General features: G+C 33.8%; 2 protein-coding genes across 2 annotated transcripts; one reads left to right on the top strand and one right to left on the bottom strand.

The window, feature by feature from the left end:
* Positions 1–1,170: 1,170 nt before the first annotated feature.
* LOC129308722 (serine/threonine-protein phosphatase PP2A catalytic subunit-like) lies at positions 1,171–7,545 on the top strand. Its single transcript, XM_054950053.1, has 11 exons — positions 1,171–1,480; positions 2,544–2,600; positions 2,923–3,006; positions 3,813–3,884; positions 4,512–4,583; positions 4,738–4,778; positions 5,829–5,895; positions 6,246–6,437; positions 6,530–6,619; positions 6,704–6,811; positions 6,971–7,545. Exons 1-11 carry the CDS (start codon positions 1,394–1,396, stop codon positions 7,034–7,036), a joined length of 936 nt encoding a protein of 311 aa, XP_054806028.1. The 5' UTR covers positions 1,171–1,393; the 3' UTR covers positions 7,037–7,545.
* Positions 7,546–8,594: 1,049 nt separating this feature from the next.
* Positions 8,595–11,329, bottom strand: LOC129309874 (phytoene synthase 2, chloroplastic-like). The gene is made up of 6 exons (XM_054951623.1): positions 10,651–11,329; positions 10,336–10,386; positions 9,880–10,052; positions 9,555–9,790; positions 9,278–9,470; positions 8,595–8,944 (listed from the first exon to the last, which is right to left on the bottom strand). Exons 1-6 carry the CDS (start codon positions 10,982–10,984, stop codon positions 8,750–8,752), a joined length of 1,182 nt encoding a protein of 393 aa, XP_054807598.1. The 5' UTR covers positions 10,985–11,329; the 3' UTR covers positions 8,595–8,749.
* Between the last annotated feature and the right edge of the window lie 13,671 nt (positions 11,330–25,000).

Raw genomic sequence — 25,000 nt, 5'->3', positions numbered from 1 at the left:
CTTGACACTGATCATTAAGACATTAACACTGATCATTAAGACATTAACACAGGCTTTGGGATTTTCTTAATTTATAAGTTCCTGATTAACAAGTTAAAATTAGATTAAATTAAATTAAAATATATAACTTGTGACAAAATTGCTAGTTGATTGTTAATTTAAGTTTATAATTTTATTTGTTTTCAAATACTTAGTTAATAAGTCACGTGACACCTTAAATAAGATGTCATATGTTTCGGGCCAAAAAAACATATATATATATATATATATATATCACTAGTTCAATATTTTTTTAACTTCATGGTGTTAGTTATTTCTTCTAAATATTTTAAGCTTAAAAATGCTTTTTAACCCAAAAGTTCATATATAATTAATTGTTAGCATCAAAATTTGCTAGTCAAAGATAAGGATTACAACAATTTTTGCACTTGTGATATTGCTCTAGCCTCTAATAAATACTTTAGGATAATTAGTGTTTGTTATGAAACAATTTAGAAATTAACCCATAATATAACCTGTTCCAAATGTTGTGCTATATAAAGGCTCATAATGTAATTATTTTATCGTATTTACTAAATTATTTATTGCTACTTATAAACAACATTTTCATCTCTGAAATGAAATCAAGCCACTTGGAAAGTACATTTTAGCAAGTAGCATATTTCATATCAGCACCTCCAGAAAGCATGTTGTATGTGAAGTTAAAGGAGCTTACCTCTCTTTAAACTTTAAAAATTTAAAAGATGCAATCTAATATGATTTTATCTAATCTAATCTAATAACAATTTAATATAAGTTGGATCGTCCAAAAGTCAGCACCTCCAGAAAGTGCATCTCATGCAACGCTGCCGTCTCCATTCTAGTTTGCAAGGTAGATTTTAAAACAATTCTTTTAAAAATAAAATCAATTAATCAACCCTTAAAAAAATAAATTAAGAAACTGAGAATCGAGACATTAAATTTAATTTAAGAAGAATAACAAAATGACCTCAAGCTTTTTCCTGGCAACAATGACTAGGCTGTGCTGTGTCTAATCTAAGGCACCTCCCAACCAATGAATTGAAACTGAACGCGACTGAATGCCACGCTCCAGTCCCGCGATTGGCAGTTGACTTATACTATTATCCTGAATTCCGATGCCCCACTTTTGATGTTATATTCAGGTTTGTCCCGGAAAGGAGTGGTGAAAGAACGAACGAACGAACGAATACAAGCCCCAGTGAGGCTCTCGAAGCTTTGGTTCCCCCACCACCCTTGGCTCTCTCTTTCCTGCTCTCAAGCAAGAACAAGAAACTAGAAGAAAGGGTTTTCTTAGTGAGATCTAGGGTTTGGATAAAATTCGGGAGGGCATTGATCCGTTTCGTTATCGGAGGAGGAGGAGGAGAAGGTAAGCATGGATTCGGTCCCTTCGAATTCCCATGGAAACCTCGATGAGCAGATTTCTCAGCTTATGCAGTGCAAACCCTTGTCTGAGCAAGAGGTACTTTGGTTTTCCTTTTGAATTATCCTATTCAAGTTACGAAATGTTTCCTCTTTTGATTATTCAGAGAGGGGAAGGGATTCTCGTTGATTCTCGGGAAATGTGACCGTTTCTGGGACTTTTTTGAGACCGCCAATGGCTCTTCGCGCTTCAATTGTATGGGCATGATCTCTAAGTTTGGCTGGAGTTGGTTTTTGGTCATCGACCGTTTTACTGGATTCAGTACCCGTTGTATCGTTTCTGGGTTACCTATAGTTCCTAAATCAGATCTCGTAGTCTTGTATGAAACATGGGTGCCACTCAATCCTAACGGCTCTATGGATTTCTATCAGAAAAAGTACTCTAGTTTTGATCGTGTGGGCTGATCATCTTTCACTTCTTTGAAATGTTCCATCAATTTTGCGAAATTTATAACGATTATGAGTGGGATTGATTTTGCCAAGCAAAGAGCAACCGTTTATGTATGAGAGGTGTATATGTTCGTGCTTGCGTGTTGATTTTGTTGATGGAGGCATGTCACTATGAGATCCAATCAGAATTAGAATTGAGCACAAAAGTTCCTCAAAACGCGTTTTTGATTTGATGCCATTTAATTAAGTCTCAGCCAGATTAGTTTAAAACATGTTGACGCATGCGTTGTTGCCTAATCTATGTTTATGGAAAAACTAATTACCTTTATTGACCATTTATTGTGATTGCTGGCAACGGAGTTGGAAGACCTTGGGACTTATCCAAAATGATGCTCTTTAACTGAGGCGATAGTGATTGGTTGCTGATTAGTTGCTTAATCATCTTTGTGGTACTGCTAAATCTGACAGTCATTGACAGCAGTATATTTTTCCCTATCAACGTGGAAGGTCTTGAAAAGCCAGAGAGGTGTCCAAACCTGTTGGTTCCTGGAGAAGCACCTAGTAATAAACAAAGAATCCTTAAGACGTTAATGCTGTCCGCATCATATGATCGAGAATCATTGAAAGTTGTGATTGGAGTTTCATAGAAAACTGGTTATTTTATTTCTTCAATGATTGCTCTTATTTCACTTGTGTAACTCATTGTTCTGCAGGTGAGGGTCTTGTGTGACAAGGCAAAGGAGATTTTGATGGTAGAGAGCAATGTTCAGGTGTGTGTGTGCATTGAATTAAATAACTAAACGAGTTTTCTAATTAATACAGCATGCTTCATGCGTTATTGCTGATCATGACATGTATTTAATGCATTGGGGTCATCTCCCACAAGAATTGTTTGCATTAAGAACCTATTATATCCTCTCAATTGGTGATCATTTCCTATTTCTCAGCTGTTTTGGGCATTTTATTTGGGATTCTTTATCTTGACTTATGCTTTCCAACTTCATCCTCATATCCTGTAGGCTTTAGGTTATAATGATTTTGAATGGTAGCCACCAGGATGGGCTAAATGTTTATTTTTGGCCATAATTGCAGCCTGTAAAAAGTCCTGTTACAATTTGCGGTGATATTCATGGGCAATTCCATGATCTTGCTGAGCTTTTTCGCATTGGAGGCAAGGTTTGTATTCTGAATTGTGAATTTTTTCCAACATAAATTTTGCTGAAATTATGGAGACTATATGTGTTTTCAGATGAGGAAACTGTAGTTTTAGGGGGGGGGGCAAGAATTAAGATACACCTCGTTTTAGGTATGTTAAAACTGCATTTGATCTCAATCTTGGTTTCACAAAACTAGCTTTCTTTATTTTAACTGCTAAAATGGCATTGTAACCCATCTACTAACTAGCCATAGAATAATGTCATTATAATAATAATTTTTACTTGGAATGTTTATGTGTGAGAGAATAGAAAGCTAATACTATACGTTACCTTTATTGTGCAAAACTTTGAGATAATTCAAATTTTCATGAATATGCTTAAAATAAAAGATTTTCACTTTTACTTGGGCTCTTTTTTCAGAGTTAATGAATTGTGACGAGTTAATTTGAAAATAATTTGGTAAGTTTTTTTTTTTTTTTTAAATGGGCTTTGCTCTTTATTTCTGTGTCTTCTTCATATCTCTAGACACCATTTGATCTGATTGCATTTAAAACTGCTCTAGGTCATAGAGAGGCTTAGATTGTACCCAAATCTTATTACTATATATTTGCTTAGTCTGTCATGTTAAGCATTCTGCCAGCTAAAAGCCTTATATATTTAATAATTTAATCTTATGTTTAATTTGACTACTATGTGCTGTGTGTTCATTGTAGATCTGTTGCTTGGTTGAGCTTTGAATATGGTAGCACTGATTGATATATAAAATTTGTTGGCTGAGTACTCATTTCTGGTTACACTTTTTTTTTTGTGCTTTTTATTTATTAGTGTCCAGATACAAATTACTTGTTCATGGGAGATTATGTTGATCGTGGCTATTATTCAGTTGAAACTGTAACAGTAAGTATGGGCTGTTATGCTATACCATATTTTTTTAGTTCAAGCTGAATTTGTATAATTCATTTTTGTATTTTTGAATTCTGAATCCTTATGAGATGACCGGACAAGGATATTATGGACATACCTTGAAGGTCCAAGACTATTAGTGGCTACGCTTCAAATGTATTTTTTGGATTAATTATTGATAATTAATCGTTAAAGGCTTAGATGAGTTGAACACTAGTTAGTTCACTATAAGTTGTTTGTTGGCCTCTAAATATGTGGAGCAGAGGGTTGCATTTCTTCATGGAAGATAATATCCTGTTATGTGTGTTTGTGGGTTATTTTAATTATTGAGCACCAATGCATAATTTAATTATGTGAGGTTATGCTAAACTAAAAAGAAAGAAATAGTATGTATGGCCATGCTATATGTGTAGAGAATCTATTTTCAGCATGAGGAATTGCCATAGAATTACACCTGGGGCAATCAATAATAGCATAGAGATGTGGTGTGTGGATTTCAAAATTTTGAGTAAATTTTGTTTTACAAATCAATATTAATAGTACTAGGATGCTTAGTTCAGTTTGTTGTTTCTTTGAGTGGGAACATATTTTGCACTGAGTCACTGACTATTTACTATGCAGCTTTTGGTTGCACTCAAAGTGCGCTATCCTCAACGCATTACTATTCTGAGGGGAAATCATGAAAGTCGTCAGGTGTGTTCTATGTATTGTCATGTGACTTGTCTAATCATTAATGATTTACACACACACATGCTTCATTATATACTCTCTGCCCTGGTAGTGTTTATTTAATTGTATGCCTTGTTAGCTTTGAATGTATAGGCTAATCTTATTCTTTTTGCTACAGATCACTCAAGTTTATGGGTTTTACGATGAGTGCCTACGAAAGTGAGTACTAGAGAATTTTAACTCTTAGGATATTATAGTTTGGCACTTGACCTTTGTTATATATAAATAATTGCACTCATCAATTTTACATTGGTTGTATTTCTTGTCCCTTGATCCTTTTTATTTCTTCCCCCCTGAATCCTCTTGTTAACTTTTTATTATCTTTTATGTGTCGTTCTGTCTTAGACGCTCTTTTAGTTATAAGTGTTTAACTTTGTGCTAAATTGAAAGAACGTATCTCTTGTTAATAGTGCTCTTATGTAGAGTAGTACGAGCATATATGATAAAACAGTATTTCGTTTTCAATTTTCATTGTTTAACGAGCGCATATAAGATGGAAGAAAGTTAAATCGAATGGAGACATTATAATTATTCAGCTATAGGCTGCTCTTGCATTAATTGCTGTCGTGCAAGTGTTCACATTATTCTATTCTTTTTCCCCCTGTCAATTCCACCGCAAGTTCTTTTTGGGTTTACGTGGATTTGTAGATGCTATGTCTAAATGATAAGCATGTTGCGTAGAAGAGTGAGACATTGAAAGAAAGAATAGTCCAAGATCCTGTTTTGTGGACTGTTTATTTGGATTTTCTGGACTGAGTAGCCTTAAGTTACTGAGACATGCTTTTTAAATTTTTGTTAATATTGTCTCAGAAATCATGTTCAATATTGTTGATTGTATTATTTTTGAGGAACCAATTTCATTTTTTCCTTTGTATTTGCATATTCAGATAACCCTAGACACAGCTTAACGATATAATTTGCCAAAAAAATTTCAGACTCCAACTAGATGTTATTAATAAAAATGCTGACAAATATGCATCTTATGTCACTATCATAAAGGAGCAGATAATCACAACAAACCAAAAATTATGCTTGTGGGAAGTTGATTTGAAATTCTTAATATTTGCTATTTGGGTTCTTAATTGTTCTTGACATGTTCTAGGGTATGTTTGATATATGAGTTCTCTATCTGCTCATCTTTAAGTTATATTGATTTTCCTTTCACATGCAAAACCCACATTGGTAATAATTTCACGCTTTGATCTCCAGGTATGGTAATGCCAATGTTTGGAAGGTCTTTACAGATTTGTTTGACTACTTCCCCTTGACAGCACTGGTTAGTAATTTTTATACTATTATTATTACATGATGTATGGAATTACCAGAGGATATGTTCTTGGCTGTGATCAGAGTTTGTGCATGTTTGTTTGATTCAATTTAGTAGGCTTCATTTTGAGCTGCATGAGTTAATCTGTGTCTCCTTCTTATCTTCTTTTGTACATAATATGCTCCCAATGTTGAAGCCTTGTTTTGCTCTTTAAGCTTGCATTAAATAATTCAGTTTTTCTGTCGCGTTCTTAATTTCTAGTGAGTCATATAATATTGAGATCATAGGAATCAATTCTGATGATGTCATCGTTTTAACTAATCATTTCATGCTGTTAAAGTATGTTGTTCTTTTTGCAGGTTGAATCCGAAATATTTTGTCTCCACGGTGGGTTGTCCCCGTCAATTGAAACCCTTGATAACATTCGTAATTTTGATCGAGTACAAGAAGTTCCTCACGAAGGACCCATGTGCGATCTTCTGTGGTCTGATCCGGATGATCGCTGTGGTTGGGGTATCTCTCCTAGAGGTGCCGGATATACCTTTGGCCAGGTAATATAGTCTACTGTTCATTGTCACTCTAGTTTTGCAGTTCACCTAGCATCATTCATTTTCATTGACAGTTATTTTTATTGTTTTTATAGGACATATCTGAGCAGTTTAACCACACCAATAACTTGAAGCTTATTGCGAGAGCTCACCAACTGGTTATGGAAGGATATAACTGGGGTCATGTAAATACTGGATCTCATTCACTTTCAGTCAGTTGATATCTTCACATAAGAGTAGTATCGTCTGAGTTATGGTGCATTGTGCAGGATCAAAAGGTGGTTACCATATTTAGTGCACCTAATTACTGTTACCGCTGTGGGAACATGGCATCCATTCTTGAAGTCGATGACTGCAAGGGACACACATTCATTCAGGTGGAGCTTCCCTTTCAAACACCCTCAATCATCATATCAGAAACTGCTGCAGTTGGTTTATATATTGATGTAGCCCAGCGGTTCATTTTATCTGGTGCTTAGCATTTATAGCATTCTGCAGGCCGTCATATGTTCAATTCATTAATATTTTTGATGCAGTTTGAGCCGGCGCCCAGGAGGGGAGAGCCAGATGTGACCAGGAGAACACCTGATTACTTCCTATGATACAACTCTGGTTGAGATGCTGTTACCAGCGATTAGTGTCCCCTCACTACCCTGCAAGCGCATTCACTTACTGAAATCAGAGGTCATGCATCAAATTTGATCCTTACAGTTTTGATGTGCTAGTGGTTTAGAGGCATTGCAGGATTTGTTATTTACTTTGATCTTTCCAAGAGGAGGTAGAGGAGCAGCAGGTGATGCTATCATCAGCATTCATGCCATTCCAGCAAGCCATGTATCTTTTTTATTATTATTCTTTTCCTTTTCCATCTTCTTCAGTTGTTTTGACTTTTCTTTCCTCAATTTAGAAGGATTATTTTTCTGGGGACTGATTTCTATAGATGGATGATGCTCTAACAGTTCCTTTAATGGGTGTTTTATAATTTTCCCCTCTCGATTTGTGAGAGAGTATGTTCCATTGGGTATTTTTAGGGAGAATTTCAGTAAAGGACCAAAGTAGGAATTTTATTTCCAATCAGGGTTAATGAAATTGAAATTACATTGCAGGTGAAGGAATTGCATTGAAATTATGTTTTCATGGAAAATTATGAAAACACACTTGATTTTTGTTTTTTTAACAAAGAAAAAGCTACCAACCACTATCAGTGGATTGCTGACTGTTGAGCCGCTGCGTCGGCAATCAAAGCTTCGACGTTCGTCAATCTATTGTCGGCAGTTGGAGAATAAATCCTCTAAGGTCAACTCACCAAAAGGATATTAACCGAGAAATACCGAGTTATGAGAGCCATTTAATTATTATATGTGTAATCACTTTTCTTCCAAGCCTCCTGTTTCTTGTCACGTGAAGTTTTTGTTAAAACGTTAATTCAACTTCTTGTTTATTAACTTTTACTTATTAATCTGTTAGATTAGTTGCAAACTAGAAGTTCTGAAAATTCATGAATTTGATAAGTTTCTTTTCATAAATTGACAATTACATATGAGCTAAATAATATGTTAACATAGGTTTGCTATGAATTTTCAAATTTCTCAACTTATAATATGAAAAGAACTCCTTAAAATACTAACTTGTCATTTTATAAATTTAAAATGTAAAATGAGCGATTTGAAAAATGCACAAGAAAATTATTTGTTATAACATCAAATGAACTTGTTACATCTCTAATTGAACTTATTATATGAATAATTTTTACATGTCAATTTGCGAGAGTCATTTATTAGCATATTTAAATAAGTAAAAATTGGCATGTTGAAACATTAACTTAATTTATTATTTGATTAACTTTTACTTATTAATATATGATGGTAAGTTACAAATTGAGAGATTTAAAAATTTAAAAATTTGATAAGTTTTTTTTTTTAAATGATAACTAAATGTTTGACATTACAACTTTACTTTGATTGATATGAATTTTCAAAAAACATAATCAACTAGTGAAATATGAAAACAAGATCAAAAAAGTTCAAATTCTCCATGTATGAGTTAACTTTTAAATGATTTAAACAATTTGTGTCTTTGTGACATATTTTAATTTTGAATCACATTTTTTGGTCATGAAAAAGTAAATGACGGCAGGAAGTGGCACTGATTCTATATCCATTTGAGGCCAAGAAAATTATTGACCCTGTAAAACCCTTTTTTTTTTTGGGCCAATAAAATATTTTCATTCATTTGTGGTGCATATGTGCTTGGATTTTCTAATTTCGTGTAACTAGCTACATTTTGGCCAAAAAAAATGTTGGTGGTCACAGGAATTATTGAAGGTTGTTGTGGAAGGAAGAGCGCGTGTGTTGATCCTTGAGAGAGAATGAGAGAGATCTGGTGAATGCTAGAGGCAACATCATAAGTTTCTTTGCTTTTCCTACGTAGGCTCTTCTTGTCAAGTTGTCATATTCGTTGTCTTCTATTGCATCCAAGATCTTACCGTATATTATTAACGACGACCAAACCTGCAAATCATCCACAAACCAATTCATCAACAACTGCTATTGATGCACCACACCACGATGAATTTGTTTTCATGCAACATTCATAACTTCACACTGTTCCTTTGCATGCCAGGTATTTGCCGTAATGTGTGAGAGAGGTTATCATTCTTTAGGGTGTAGTAGCTTGGATTGGAGGTCAGTTAATTGAATGGCTTTCTACTGCCGCTTTTCATTTGCACTTTCAAGGGATTATTAACTATAAATGAACTGTCTTTGAAGAGATGATCCTTCATATTTATTTTTTTCCCTCGTTTTTTTGGTTGTGGGGTTCTCCAAGTTTAAGAGCTAGCATACCGGCCAACGGCTTGCCTTCTCGAGCTGAGAAGCCCCTTCCTCTGCCAAGCTGAAGTAGAATCTTGCCCTACTTATCTGACGTTTCATGAACACCTTCCATTCTTCAGTGACAGTTCTTGAGAAAATATCCTTGTCACTTAAGCCAAACTGGGCAAGTTCATCTTGGGGAAGGTAAACTCTACCTCTTGATGCACTGAAAGGATAACATGGAAAATTTAGATGACAAGGCTGTGAGAAGCACAGAAATTGTGAAGTAATAAATCAACAGGAGACTTACTCCTCTCCAACATCTCTGAGAATGTTTGTCAGTTGATTCCCAATACCCAAATACAGTGCTGCATTGTATATAGTTTGAGCAGGGAGAAGAGACTCTGCTGCAATTCCCATCACTGGAACACTCATCAAGCCAACAGTTCCGGCCACATAGTAGCAGTAAAGATATAGCTCTTCAAAATTCTTATACCGGGTTTTCCTTGTATCCATCCTCATGCCTTCTATCATGTCCCTGAAAGGCTATAATAGAAGAAAAACACTTTATTTCTGTGGATTCCTCGAGCCACTGATTCGTACATTTGTTTCTGATAGCTATTATGTATATATACCTTGATGTCCAAGGGAAACATAGACACAGTCTCAGTCAGAGCAGCATCGAGCATGTCATAAGGGCGTCCGTTGAAAATGTCATGGAGTCTCTCTTCCCACCTATCAAGAACAGCTGAGCTCATATAGATCGCATTTGGACCGTCAACCAATTCATCCGTCCTCCTGCACCAAACTACAGACAAAAATTTAGGTCTTTGAACTATACATAACTAATAGTGGGTTTGAGATGGACAAGGTTTTAAGAATAGATGGATCTTCCCTTTTGGCTAATCCAAATAATAGGATTCCAATAAGAAACTAGTAATGTGAATTCAGAATGTTTTCAAACAAGGTCAACTATGTCCATTTGGATTATTATTCAACTGCCTTTACAGAGTAAAGCTAGATGTAGTTTTTAGTAAATCCTTAGATATTTTAGCTACTAAGTCCATATCCTCGCTGTGAAACTTTCTTACCATAAATCGCCCATATAGCTTTCTGTCTTTCTTCTGTCATTAGTAGAGTTCCTGTTCAAGAATGGTGAGACGGTCTGAGTCGTGCAGGAAGGAGAATAGAATAGTTCATATGACTTGAAGAAATAAGCATGATAGAGAGGAACTAAAAGTCTACTCATGTTGAGAAGTTGGGCAGTTCGCAGTTGCATGTGCGAGGGAATAAATGAATCACAACATAAAAACCATTTTCTTCAATCAAAGTGATGAGACTCAAGAAGGAAAATCATAAAAATTCATATACTTCAATTCATTAGAGGGAACAAAGTGCATTTGCACCTAGATAGAAGGTCTTGGCATATTCTGCACAGATCTTTCTGCAACTTTCATACGCTTCCTCTAAAAAACCAGGACGAAACATTGGCTTGTTACGAGGACTGGTTGAGATGAACTTGGCCGGTTGAGTCTGCCTCTCTACAACATCTTGTACGTGCAGATCAGCAAGAGGAATTCCTTGTTTGGACAGATGGCGATAAACGATATCCCTTGTTGGTTTGGGAGCCAAGGTCACTTGTGCTCCTGTAACACTAAGTCTTCTGCTGATTGATTTGCCTGCACTGATATGGCTTCCAATGATGGAAGCGTTTGCCGCTGGAGAAAATGGCAGACTCATCTGACTATTTGAGATTGGTCAGCAGATGCGAGAAAACTATCAAATGAATGGCTTTAAAAGTGAATTCGGGGTGCTTCTGTCAAGTGAAGCCCAAGGGAACTATCAACTCCTTTTGCCACTATCTGTGTATATATAGTCACCTTCGTTTTTGTAGTTGCGAGTGAAGATCCATTTTTAATTGCGGCCTGCCTTTTTGTAGGGACCAGTTGCACTTGATTTGGACAGCTGACAAGTGAAATGAGAAATTCATTCATGCTCAATCATGGAACTACATATTTTCCCCTCCCCTAAGAAGCTTGAATCATATTAAATGCAGGGAATATCCATCTGATAGACTCTACTCTTCTCCCGATACATATGATATACTACTGGAAGTTGATTTTCTAGTTAGTAAATAAGACATGGGGCGTGGTTTGGTCTGATTTTGGGAGGGAGAACGTAATCTTCAAGGACGTTGCTTTTGTCATGGAGAATGCCACCGAAACAATGTTAGCCAAAACGTGTCCGGTAGTGGAATTTCTTGCGAGGAATCCTAGTCAGTTTTGATGCCTCCTAAGGCTAAATTAGTCTTGTTTCTGGATTGGTTCGATTAATATCGGCTTGTCTTGTGTTTGCTTATCTTTACAAATTGTCAGGTTGTAAAGCCCTTAATATTCGACCGCCCACGTGGCAAGCAACTGCATCCACACACATCATGCCACGCTTGTACTCGCAAATTCCTACTTTAGAAGTCGACAACCTCTTCTGGGGCAAGAGTGGGATTCAACTATTGAATATTGATGAAGTAAAAGAAAAGTAGGGAAGAGGAGCAGGATTAGAAAGGCCCCTTAACCGAACGGCTAAAATCATTGCGATAAACAATTAGCATTATTTAGCTAAAAAGCATCATTTACTTAACGATATTCAGTAAATCAGTTGCTCTTTTATATAAAGTTCTTGATGTCTTTTTATGGTTGTAGTAATAGAGAAATAGGAATGGAATTGGCTTGTGTTTTTCTGTTCTGGGATGCATATTCTCATGTATGTTACGGTTTCTATCTTTTCGTGGGACTTGGACTGCTCGAACTTATCCTTCATCTTCCTCGTCTAGGTGGTTGATTATACATAAAAGAATCTCCATCTTATTAATAACCTACCAAATATATTGATAGTAATAATTTTACATTGCATTGCATTATCAAGAGGGTCTGCAATCGAAACTAGACGGTCGAAGGATACATATTGCATACATAAATAGCCGTGCTTAATTCACAAGGCAGTATTTAGGTATGTGTCAGTTGGCTAAAAAAAAAAAAACGAAGGTATATATTGTTTGTGAGTTGGGTTGAAAACCTCAAAAAACAACTGTTGGTAACATTTTTTTCCACAAAATCTATTAATAAGGTCACCACAAATATTTTGACCCATACTGTTTGTGAGTTGGGTTGGAAACCTCAAAAAACAACTGTTGGTAACATTCTTTTCCACGAAATCTATTAATAAGGTTACTACAAATATTTTGACCCATATTGTTTGTGAGTTGGGTTGGAAACCTTAAAAAACAACTGTTGGTAACATTCTTTTCCACGAAATCTATTAATAAGGTCACTACAAATATTTTGACCCACTTTGATGTGTTTATATCAATATTATTAGACTTAATTCGGATCAAATAATTCAACTAATCAAATTGAAAACTGAAAACTAAATATAATTCGGAGCACCCCAAAATTGGTAAAAATGAATCGTTGAAGAACCAGTCATAACTAATCTTTTCTTACTTGAGATAAACAAAATTATCTTAATGAAAAGAGGTTCTATGGATAAAATTAATAACATAAGCATTAAAACAATAATCATTCAACTAATCAATGAGATTTGAGTCTAGTGGAAGGGGCTAATTCCTCACAATGTGATGAACCAAGGTTCGAATTTTCATTGGATAAGGTGTAGACATTTAGTACCCAACCATGTGTCAAATAGAATTGCTTTTAATAAAAGAATACCTATGAGTAATTAAAAATATAATCATTCAAACAAGAATCTTCATCCAATCAATAATCTATAAAGTTTTAATTAAATTTTATAAATCTTATATTATTGAATACTACTCCCTCTTGTCCATAATGTTAGTTACTTCCAACATACATAGCACATATTAAAAAGGAAGGAAAAAAGAGAGAGGAAAGACTTGTGTATTGTAATATCACCTAATTTACTCCATTATTTTAATCATAATATCATGCATTACCATGATAAAAAGAAATGAATTGCAATTAAAAGAGCTAACCATAATAAAAAAAAAAGATGTTGAAGGTCTATTATAGTTAATAGAATTGAACTTATGATTATAAATCAATAAAAAAGTGTATATACATGTACTCTACAATGGTAGAAAAGATTCTATCATAGTAGAAATAATTAAAAACTAATTAATAGGTACTAGTATACTATAAAAGGTTGAAACTTATCATTAATAGAGTATAATTTCACAATTCTTTGGGACCTCAAGTAGAACAAGTATTTTAGAACATTTCAAAGCCGAACAAGTATAAATTAGAGTTCCAAAAGTGTACCAAAGCATGTGATCTCGTTTTATAATTAAAACCATTGAAAATACAGTTTAGAAATCATTTTTCTAGGAATCAAGATTGTAATATCACCCTTACTACCTTTCTTACTTAACCAAAACCACCTTGGTAAATGTGGGGTGAACCCAAATAATCAAGCTTGAGTTTTTAAACATAATAGTAACAGATATGGGATCCCCAGATCTAGTCTTAAAACACTTTGAATCTAGACAAAAACAAGTTTAAATTAAAGTAAAAGCAAATATAGAAGCATGCGATACCAATTTGAAGATAATAGTTGAAAATATGAATTAAAACATCAATATTGTGAAATCAGAGGGATCCACCATGATTGAGCACAGTACGCCACATTGCATTACATAAAACTAGACAGCAGAATAATGTCAAATGTTATATCGGGGACCAAACTTCCAATGTGCTACAAATCTTTATCCGACATCTTATCGAGGCAATCTAAGTGTTCATAAAAAATTATTTCCATAAAGTAGCTAATGGCACTGGTTTCATTTTTAAGTTATTTCATACTAAAAAGTTAGACACCTAAATGCATTTAAGCTACTTTTCATACTTAACAAAAACTAAGGTGCACCAAAACTCAACCAATATGTTAAAAGTGCAACTCGACACCTAAACCACACTTTATAGACTTAAAAACCACCTATACAACACACCACAGCATTCATAACACACTTATATCACAATATAATTTCAACCCTCAACCCCTGGCTATGTGGCCAAAATATGATATGCAAGACTATAATGGTAACAACTATGTGGCCAAGATATGATATACATGATCAATGCTATAGCATCCTAAGTTTTTAAATTAGGAATTATCAGTATAAATTAATATAGTTTTTAAATCCTTATAGAGCTTTAAAAGGAGGCTAGATCGGTGTTTGAGCAAGCCATGGCACAGAAGAGAGTTTAAATTTTAGTGAGACTTTCTGTGCCATGCGCTGTAGCGGGTATGTCAATGCGCAGACTGGAAACAAAAGGAAGAAAGAAGGAAAATGAGGGAGCTATGGAGAGGAACTCGTGCACTACTAAGGCATGGTCCCTGGGCCATATTGGGAGCGTCAGGAGCTTGAATTATCCTTGGGTAAGTTCCACATTCCCTCTCTTTCATCTTTATATGAAGATTTCTAACTTTTAGGGCAACGGGGGCTTTGATTTCAGTTTTCTTAGGTTTAAATTGAACCAATTAGATTATTTAAAGTCTTGAAAAGTTAAATCAATCCTCTAACCTTAAGTTTATGAGTTTTATGATGATTGAAAATTTTTATTGAGGGTTTGGACTGACCCTAGGTATAATTTGAAAATTTTGAGACAATGTGAGGAATTGGATGATGAATTTAGTGTGTTAGGATGTTTAATAGGATAGTTAGAGTATTTTGAAATAGTCGGTGTGGTTAGGTGAGAAATTTAGGTGTTATAAGTACTTAGAACCTAGTAAATTCAGGGTTATCCGGAGTGATAATTGATGATTATCACTTAATTGTGTAGATTAAGTGTTGCTCAAGCTACCTCATCTATATAGAATATGTGGAGCTAATGTTGAGCCACGATAATCCTTTTGTGTAATAAAGGGTTGAGGTAGTAAAATAATTTACACTATTTGATTATATTGCTTAACTATTTATGAGTAGATAAATATATTAGTTCATATGTATTTGAAAGCTTGGCATATTGAGAAAGATGATTTTCCTTGTGTATTAGAAACTAATTTCAAATTGATAAAGATTTTGAATCCGTATGTGAAAGGTAATGACTTTTCATAAGTGTGTAAAATGTGTAGCAATTGAGCATGATCATATTAAGGGGTGGGAGTTCACCTGTAGAAAGGAGTAGTGAAAGTCCATATAGCATGTATCTCCTTAGTGTCTAGTAAAGCATGGTGTTGGAGATTTTCTCCTTAGTATCCATGCGAGATATAGTATTAGAGAGTGATACTCTGTAATGTCAATGATGCAATATCAGAGTAATGACACCCCAATTTGTATGTAATAAGGGGAGATCATAGTTCAAAGTAGGATAGGATACTTTTGGCCGAGTGATCCTACTACTAAATTTGAGCTTGGACTATTGTGAGGGTGCACTTGGTCCAAGAGCCTATGGTTTCAGTCGAGGTGATATAGAGACTCGGATGATAGAATGATCATGCTAGTGATAAATGATTTGTGTTGATGAAAAAAAGTATGTTATAATATGCAAAAGTATATTTTGGTGTTTAATGACTTTACTCCCTAATGGTTATGTGTGTTAATTAATGGTAGTAAATTATTTTGTTACTAAGATATTTATCTCACCCTGTAGTTATATTTTATATGTAAGGGCTCCAATAAGGGTAAGGGAAAGGAAGGAGTAACTGAAAAGTGAAGAGCATTATTGTATAGTTCTTCCCTTTCTTTTGTGGGTTTGTAATGAATATATTATGCTATTATGCTAACTTAGGAACATGACATTATTTTGATTATTACTTGTATGAAATTGTGATAAGTGTATGGGTATCTTAGTCCAAGGTTAATGTTGTGGATTAAGTGTGTGTGCTTGGCCAAGTTACAATTACAAGCGATATATTTGAAATGATTTATGTGTCAAAATGACCAATTGAGATGTGTATTAAATTTAATCCACCCCTTTGTGTTTTTATCAAATGGGGGTTTAGTGGTTATTTTGAGTGTGATTACTTATTTATATGATATGAATGAATTGTCATGTTGCACATCGTCCATTTAAGGTTGATAAAGTGTCTTTGGGGTTAATGACATTTGACATTGTGAGTTGGACGCTTTTGAATGTGTTTTAAAGTAAAAATGAACCATTTTGAGTTTGGATGTTTATCTTTTTAACAAATAATTATTTGAGTGTGAGATCAGTGTCATTAGTTAAAGGGCTAGAAAAACTTTATGTGGACACTTGAATTGCTCAAATCAAACATTGGATGGCAAAACGACACACTTTGAAAGTTTAAAAAGCTGTCATAATAGCAATCTGTTGTCATGACAATAGGTGTGCACCACGGTGCATGGTAGTTGCTCCACAGTGCAAGTAGCCTTCGAGGGACTCGTCCTTCTGTGCCATCCACCTTGGCAGGCATGGCTTGTGCAGCGGCGAATGAGCCAGAATCTAGAGAATTTCTAAATTTATTTTAGCTTGTTTTAATTGCTATTTTGATTTTCATGCTTTCATTACCATATTTAACTAATTTTAAACTATGGTTTGAGCTCAAACAACATTTTTAACAAGGGATTCTTGGAATCTCATTGTTTTAAACTAATTATCTTTTAAACCCTTGGATTGTGATAACTTCTTCTTGGGATTTTATCTAATCCTGATTATCACAATGGCGTGTAAGAGTGTTGTCCTAGTAATGTCAAAGCAGACATTACAAATGCCATTTTTATATCCTCTTGATACTTTTGACATGAAACCGTTGGCTATTTAGTAGGATTTATCCATGTAATTGGACTACTTGAGCCTTCCACCTGTGAGGAGCTGCTCAGCCAAGGCTACTATACTTACTTGTGAGGCATAATTTCTCCCAATATGAATACCCATAGGGTGTCATACCTCTAAGTTAGCCTTATTATGAACAAGTGGAGACTAGTTAGATTCAAGTCCCTCAGTGAACAAGTAAAAAAATCACTCGAAGAACAAGTAGGATAATGAAAATAAAGAGGCAAACTATCAAGTTTCGAATGACGACCTTATCATGTGGATTTCAAATCTCTACTCATTTCTTTAAGCAAACTCTCACCACAAAATGATCATGCAATGCAACTCTTGCTTGTTATAGTATGCCCATTTTCAAACATATCATTTACATGTAGATTTCAAGCATATAGTCATGGCATGTAAATCTCATTCTTCATGCTCATTCATCTTCACATAACCATACTTAACAACATATTTGATCATATCCATACACATCATCAAAATCATCACACAACATTCATTACATTTACATTTTCATTTCTACATATATCACATAGAATTTTTCTTAAGTTACCACATTTGCATCAAAAACAAGATTACAATTATCATGATTTTCCAAACAAATTCATAATTACATATAATTAATTATACAAGCAAATGACAAACTAAATTTCTCCCAATTATCTCAAATCTTTGAGAGGTCAAATGTTTACCTCTCAATACAAATACTTTTAAAGCTCTCATATAACTTGAAATGGTGCCAAGAAATGATCAATTTATAATTAATCATATTAACAATTGTTAATATCTTCTTTAGGATAAATTCCAACACTCTAGCTCAACACTTCTAAATTATAAAATCATATAATCTCTCACATTTAATCACACCCATTGGATTCATTAACTCCCTTTAACTCTCGTTATCTAAAATAAACTATCAACCACCATTAATGGTGATCTAACTCCTCCAATTGCCCCATTCAATGACATTTTTGGCCATTAATGACCCTCTAACAATCAAAACCCACAAAATTATAAATGCTAGGTTTCAATAACTTAAACCACTTCCATTAAATTTATTTAAGTCAATAGGTTCGGACCCATAGTCTTATATGTCTGAAAATCACTTTCATAACTCAAACCTTAACTCAAAAACTAGAGAAAATGGAAGAGGAAGGAAGAAATGAGTATATGAAACTTACCCTTAATATTTGTAAGCTCTAAAATGCCCTCCAAGATTTGAAACTCAAACCTTAAACCCAAGTAAAGGTCTTCGTGTTCCTTCTTGTTTTCCCTTTATTTTATCTTTGGTTTCAGACTAGTTTGTGCTCTTATTATTGCATAAATTCAATATGCATTTTGAATGTGGTATAAAGAGATATGCTTCTCGTTTTTATGTCTCGTGCATCGTGGCATCTTGTGCAAACATCGTGTCATATGGCACAGAGGTACTTCTCATTTTTCTCCCTTTTTGAAGTCTATATGTCTTAACTCCACTCCAAACTCAATCTTAGGGCTGAAAACACAACCTAAAACATTTATTAGCTCTTTACAATCACACACCACATTATTTTACTTAATTAACCTTATTTAACTTATCTAATTTGGGGTTAATTTTTTAGGATGTTACATACCATACGTCACAGCATGTGGCACAATGAGGAATCTCTCACTTGTCATACCATCCGGTCTAGTTCCTATCTTACTTTGACCCTAGCCTAACCTTGAAACTATCCAATAATTTAAAATGTCAATTAACAATCTCAAAACATGATTAACTTAATTAATCTACAAATTTAATAACTACCCTTGATTAGTAAATAGTTTCCATATTAAAAAATTTAAGATGTTACATCATTAACCTTAATTTAGTCTCGTCGCGGAACAAGTGGAGAAAAGCTAAGTTCGAGTCCCTCAAAAAATAATGAGATAAAGGCTAGCCTTTAATTATCGAAAAGCAACCATACCACGTGGATTTACACCACTCCTCTCCCTAAAACGAACTCTTACCAAACATGATCATGCAACACCTTAACACATCTAGCTTGCCAACATTCGATATCATCACGCTCAATCACATTTAACACATCACATATCATGAGTAACGCCTTTGTTATCTCATAAAATCTCATGCTACTTATTACCCATTTTTTCATACAATCATATGTCATGACATCATATCTCATGTTCATAATTACAAACATAATTCATGTCATGATGAATATGAAAATACATTCAAATATTCAAAAATCATGCTTATAAAATTCTATAACAAATCAACAAGAAAATACATAAATTAGATTCCCCCAATTACCACTAACCTTCAAGAGATTAAAGATTTACCTCTCAATGCTAGAACACCTTCAAAGTTATTATCAAGCCCAAATGGTGCATAAGATGATTAATTTTACAATTAATCATGCCAAACTTCATTAATGCCATCATAAATATACTTCTAACTCCCAATTCCAACACTTTAACAACTCTAAAACTCATAACCACAAGCATTTACTCACACCCATTATGTGTATTAGCTTCCATTATCCCTAACTACCTTCATTGCACTTAATAAATACTATTAATGGTTGCTAACCTCTCTTAACCACCATATTTAATGCAATTTTTGTCCATAAATATGAGCCCAAGCTTAGAGACATGCAAAATCATCAAACTTAGGTTTAGATAACTTAAATAACTTACATTAACTCCATTTAAGTCAATAAATTTAGACCTATAGCCTCATAAGTCCAAAAATCTCTCATAAAGCAAACCCTAACTTAAGAACTAGTTAAAGAGGGAGAGGAAGGAAGGAAAGGACATAGGAGACTTACCCCAAGTGATTAGCAGCTCTAAATTGTTACCAAATATCAAAAGATTTAAGCCCTAGTAAAGAAGGAGGCGTGCTCTTCATTTCTCTTCTTTCTTTCTTTCTTATTTTCCTACCAAGTTGAAGGCTCATTTAAACTAAAAATTACTATCTGCAATGGCACAGGGGTCATCTGCCACGATAGATGGTTGACAAGTATAGTCGCTTAACTCTTAAAATTAAACTAGAACTAACCCTAATATGGTATAGTGTTAACACTAGATCTTCTCATAAGGAGGTGATTTACACTACTTAGGAAATTAACTTGGTAAGTAAATTATACAAATGAGTGAAATTTTTACCTAATTAATTAGTGAATTAAAGTTGTAAACTAAATTTAATTTTGATGGGTGAACTTCCCTATTAAAGTGGGAACCCTAGGACATTGTTAATAGAAGAATCTTAGCTTCTAAATGATTATGGCAGCTTACTCAACTTCTCCCCCTTGGCTAAAAATGTTATCACTCAAGATGACTATCTTAAATAATCTAGCATCACCAATTCAATTTCTTAAGTACTAATTACAAGCCCCTTAAATATCCTCACTAGCTCAGCTTAGAGATTAACTAAGTGTTTAATCAAACATCCTCTCCTAATGCCATGGTCAAGAGTGATATCTAAGTATAAAACCATGCAACTTGAGAATTCATCAAGCATTTACCAAACAATTACATGCTAAGTCAATGCAAAACATTCACCAATTGAAAATCACATATTACAATATAAAATCCAAGGTAGTCGAAATTACCATTAGCAAAGGAAGAAGAAACTCAAGCCAACAAACTTATTTCAATACAAACATTTACAATCCAACCATGAAACTATAGTCAAATTGAACTACAATCAACTATAGTCATGGTCTACTAATGAAATTGAAATAAGATGAGAAATAAGTTGAGCTTAGCCAAATGTAGTTTTCAATGCTCATTTTCTATTAACTCCTTCCTAAGATTCCTTGGAGAATTTAGCTAGAAAATATCAAGAACATCTTGCTCCTCCAAGAATTCCAAGAGGCAGTGCGGTGCTCTATTGCCCTTGATGAATTACAGCTTTAAAACTCTAAGAAAATGATAGGGTTGGGTTTGACCTTGAGAGAGGAATGGAATCATGGTGGTTTTATAGAAGTTTGATGGCTAAAAGTGGAGATGGAGTGGCTGGACTACTAGGATTTTTAGAGAAAAGAATGAGAAAAATGAAGAACAAGATGAACTAGAGAGAGAATGGAAGAGATAAATGAGTGTGTGTTGAATTGAGTGAATGCATTTGAAATCCTTAAGAGAGAAGCTAAATAGCATGTTTTTAGGATCAAATTGGCTCTAAAAATTAATTTAAAAAGAAATTAAAATCAAAGGAGAGCTTCACACTATGTGTACATGCTCTTCGGTGTTTCTTATTGGTTGAGTGATAATTCCTATGTGAATAAGAATAATCTCATAATTTGCACTTAATAAGTCTGATCTACACATTCATTAGCCATTTTTCATGCCACCTCATATTCTTTAGTGCCCTCTTGCACTTCCTTGACCAATTGACATAAGTTTAAGTATACATGTCTCACCTATGTTATATAATGAACAAAATTAATCAAATAAATGCATGTGACATAATAATTCATATTTTGGCACATAAAATTAATTATTTAAATGGGAGATAAATAATAAAATGCAATCTAAGGGCTGCCCCATGTAAAACCATGTACACATACTTGCACAAAACCCTAATTAGGTTAACAAAGTCAACCACCCTAATGTTGTAATTTTTAATTAATATCTCTCAAATCACATTGAATTTTAAAAATATTTTATATTTATTCTCCTAGATTCAAAACGCATTTTGACTAGTTTTCTTACATATTTTCTCAAGAGTTTAATTTTTGAACCAAAATATCTTTAATGCACAACTTTATTCCTTAGGTGATTTTCTTACTTTTAAAACTATGAAAGCACCAAAATGAGAAATATAATATGTAAAATGGGTCCTAAATAAGTGAATAATTTATGTAAATAATATGTCTTATCAATTTTATAGAGAAGGCTACACACAATTTTGCCTTGCATTCGGGCTCAAGTGGCCCAATCTGACTCTGGACCCTATTTAAATGTTATAAATAAGGCCTAATAAGTCCATTAGTCTTCTCTGACTATCCAAAAGTTTAAAACTATTAGATTTACTTAATTACTCTCAATTAGTTTAATTCATCAAAGAGTTAATTTTTAAGATGTTATAAGGTTTATCTACCACGGTCGATGATGCATCTGCCCCAGCTGATGATGTTGAGGCCATCCATGATGACTAACGTATTAATGCCTAGCGAAAAGCCTCTTTAGCATTGTGTGTTGCAGAAAAGGTGCCATTTGCCACGCCATACAACTCAGAAACAATAGCATTCTTGTTATCCTAAGACAAATTTGGAGGCTAACTTCCATGACTCCTCAAATTTTTGTCTGGTATCCCTTTAAGGTGATCTAGATGTCGATAAAAATAATATTCAATAAACTAGCTAATAACACTAGTCTCATTTCTAAAATATATCATATCAAAAAGTTGAATACTCAAAACCAAAGCCACTCCTTTTTCAAACGTTTAAAACCTTTAAGGTGTCCAAGACCAAATCAAAGTGCCAAAAGCCTAACCAACCACCTAGACCAAACTCCAAGAACTTAAGAAACTATGTAATGCATCACATCACATAAATATAGTACATTCCTCAATTTCACTCCTCAACCCTAATATTATTAAAAAATTATGGGGGAGGTAAATCAATTCAAATTCTCAAATATCATTTACATATCATTATCAAAATAACATAATTATATATGCACCAGGATTTAGACCTTGAATACACATTTATAACTCATCAAACAAAGCCTAGGACACTAAATACAACCAAAACAACACATATATCATGCAGTGGTGCAAATATTAAAAGAATTGTCCTAGTTGACAATTTTTATCATCAATTACACATATTAAATCAAAAGAAAGAGGCATAAGTAGGAATCACAAATTCCTATACCTCAGGTGATTTTCCCTTATCCTACTTGGAGCTAGTGCTTGTAAAATCTTAAATAAGAGTAAGTTCAGCCACTCAATAATCAAGAAAAATTCTAAATCATGCATATGCAAATCAAATCAAGTAAGGCATGCAAAGTAGGCATTTAAACTCATTCAAAGATCTAGCACAACATCACATCACATGATATCACAAATGCATGATCAAACTACTCCTAATCTCCTCCATATACTATTAACTGAATTTGTGACCTGACAATTTAATAAAGCTAAGTCCATGTGAATAAACTAGTCCAAACTTACCAATTATGAGAAGTTACCTAGCTAAAGGTGCTACGCTCACTCTCAAACAATGAATTCTCCTAATTCTCAAATTCACTGAGGTATGCACCCAATTTAAGGTGATGTAAGGACTAAGGATCTAGGCAACTTAAGCTTACATTTATATTTAGGTGAGATTCAAAAAGAGCCAACCCTAAACTAAATTTCAAGGCCACCCATGGTGATAGTAAGTATCCACGTGGAAATAAAATAATATCCTCATAGGACAGACTCTTGCTATCCTCCTAAAGCATCATCATGCATACCAAGTCACATAGCATAAATTAGCTATCACAAGCATGCATGCAATATCATAGTTTCTTATAGGCTATTATAATATTCAAAATCTTCTTTCCAATAAATAATTAACATGTTAACTTTGAGTTATTTCTCATTTGTATAAAACAAATCATACTTGCATATGAGTTAATAAAACAATAATTTAAGTTTAACAAGTTACAAAACATTTTTTTCAAGTTTACAAACAACCATAACTAATCTAACAAGTAATAGCATCAAATAAGATTCTCCCAATTACCCTAAACCTTTGAGAATTCAAATATTACCCCTAAAAAGTTACTTCTTGAGCTAGGATTAAGCTCAAACAATTGTGTCATAAGGTTTATGTACAATTAATAAAACCTATCATCACTAGTAATCAATATAAACACTACTTTCTAACTCTTAAACTCACAATTTGTTAACCAAATTTCTTATGCACAAGTTAAATCTCACATCCAATGAGTTTATTAACTCCCTTCAACTCCATTTAGCTCCCATTACCTTGAATAACAACTAATATATCACCCAACAACCTAAAATTTTACTTAAAGAGGTTAAGGTTCATCCAAAACCTTAGACCCAAGTTCACAATCTTGTAAAATCATTAAAACTAGGTAATGGAGATGTTAAACAACTCCCATTAGTCCCAATAGAACTAATGGTACTGGATCCATCGCCCCCAAGGTTTGAAATTAACATCCTTGTAGAGAAACCTAAGCTAAAATCATGTGGAAAAAGAGAGGGAAGTGAGGGAAAACATTTACCTTGGTTGTGGTAGTTAAAATCTCCCTTGAATGGTCACCAAAGCTTGCCCTAGCAAACCCACTTCCTCCTTTTCATCACTCTCCCTTAGTTTCTCTATATTTTTCTCTTTCTAACTCGTGCTCGAGCTCAATCTCGTTATTTAAAATTTTAGACCATCTACCACAACACATGGCATATCTGCTGTGACGAATGACACAAAAAAGAGCCTTCACAATTTGGGCCCAACTAGCCTAATCCGTCTCCTATCCCAATCCAAAGGTTTTACCCAAAATTAATAGGTTTGTTAGCCATCACTAACCATATATTATCAAACCAACTAATACTCAATTTTTAACTAATTTTTTAACTAATAAAATTCAATTAATCAACTTAATCAATGAATTAAAATCTAGGATGTTATATGTATTTAATTTGTATAATTAATATACTTTTTTGACCAATCAAAATAAATGAATTTTAATATGTTAATAATATTAATATCAAAAATTTGTTATGGAATAAATAATATGTGAAATATTTATATCTCTTAATTTAATTAGAGACAAATACATTGAGTGTATAATACTAAGTATATAAATTTTTCTCAAGAAATTTAATTATTTTAAGATCTCATAAAAAATAGACTTACTCTTTGAGTTGTGCCCTTGTCAATAATAAATGCTCAAGATTTTCCAGGCAAAATTACTCAGCATACATTAATCAACACAACAAATAAAAAAATGAAAATAGTTGGTAAAAAATGTCATGCGTTGTGGAGAGGAG

This window comes from Prosopis cineraria, unplaced genomic scaffold (assembly GCF_029017545.1).
Source record: "Prosopis cineraria cultivar Desert tree isolate PC_DT_omini unplaced genomic scaffold, ASM2901754v1 PC4, whole genome shotgun sequence".
In the NCBI taxonomy this organism is placed as follows: domain Eukaryota; kingdom Viridiplantae; phylum Streptophyta; class Magnoliopsida; order Fabales; family Fabaceae; genus Prosopis; species Prosopis cineraria.
Note: the sequence above shows the minus strand (reverse complement) of the source record. Positions and strands in the feature narration are given on the sequence as shown.

Excerpts from the sequence above, each read along its gene's own strand:
- LOC129308722 (XM_054950053.1), top strand. The coding sequence starts at position 1,394 with ATGGATTCGGTCCCTTCGAATTCCCATGGAAACCTCGATGAGCAGATT. Across the intron at positions 3,007-3,812 it reads TTTTTCGCATTGGAGGCAAG|TGTCCAGATACAAATTACTT; the intron begins GTTTGTATTCTG and ends TTTATTTATTAG. Across the intron at positions 6,812-6,970 it reads AGGGACACACATTCATTCAG|TTTGAGCCGGCGCCCAGGAG; the intron begins GTGGAGCTTCCC and ends TTTTTGATGCAG.
- LOC129309874 (XM_054951623.1), bottom strand. The coding sequence starts at position 10,984 with ATGAGTCTGCCATTTTCTCCAGCGGCAAACGCTTCCATCATTGGAAGC. Across the intron at positions 9,471-9,554 it reads CTCAGAGATGTTGGAGAGGA|TGCATCAAGAGGTAGAGTTT; the intron begins GTAAGTCTCCTG and ends TTATCCTTTCAG. Across the intron at positions 8,945-9,277 it reads AGAAGGCAAGCCGTTGGCCG|GTTTGGTCGTCGTTAATAAT; the intron begins GTATGCTAGCTC and ends GATGATTTGCAG.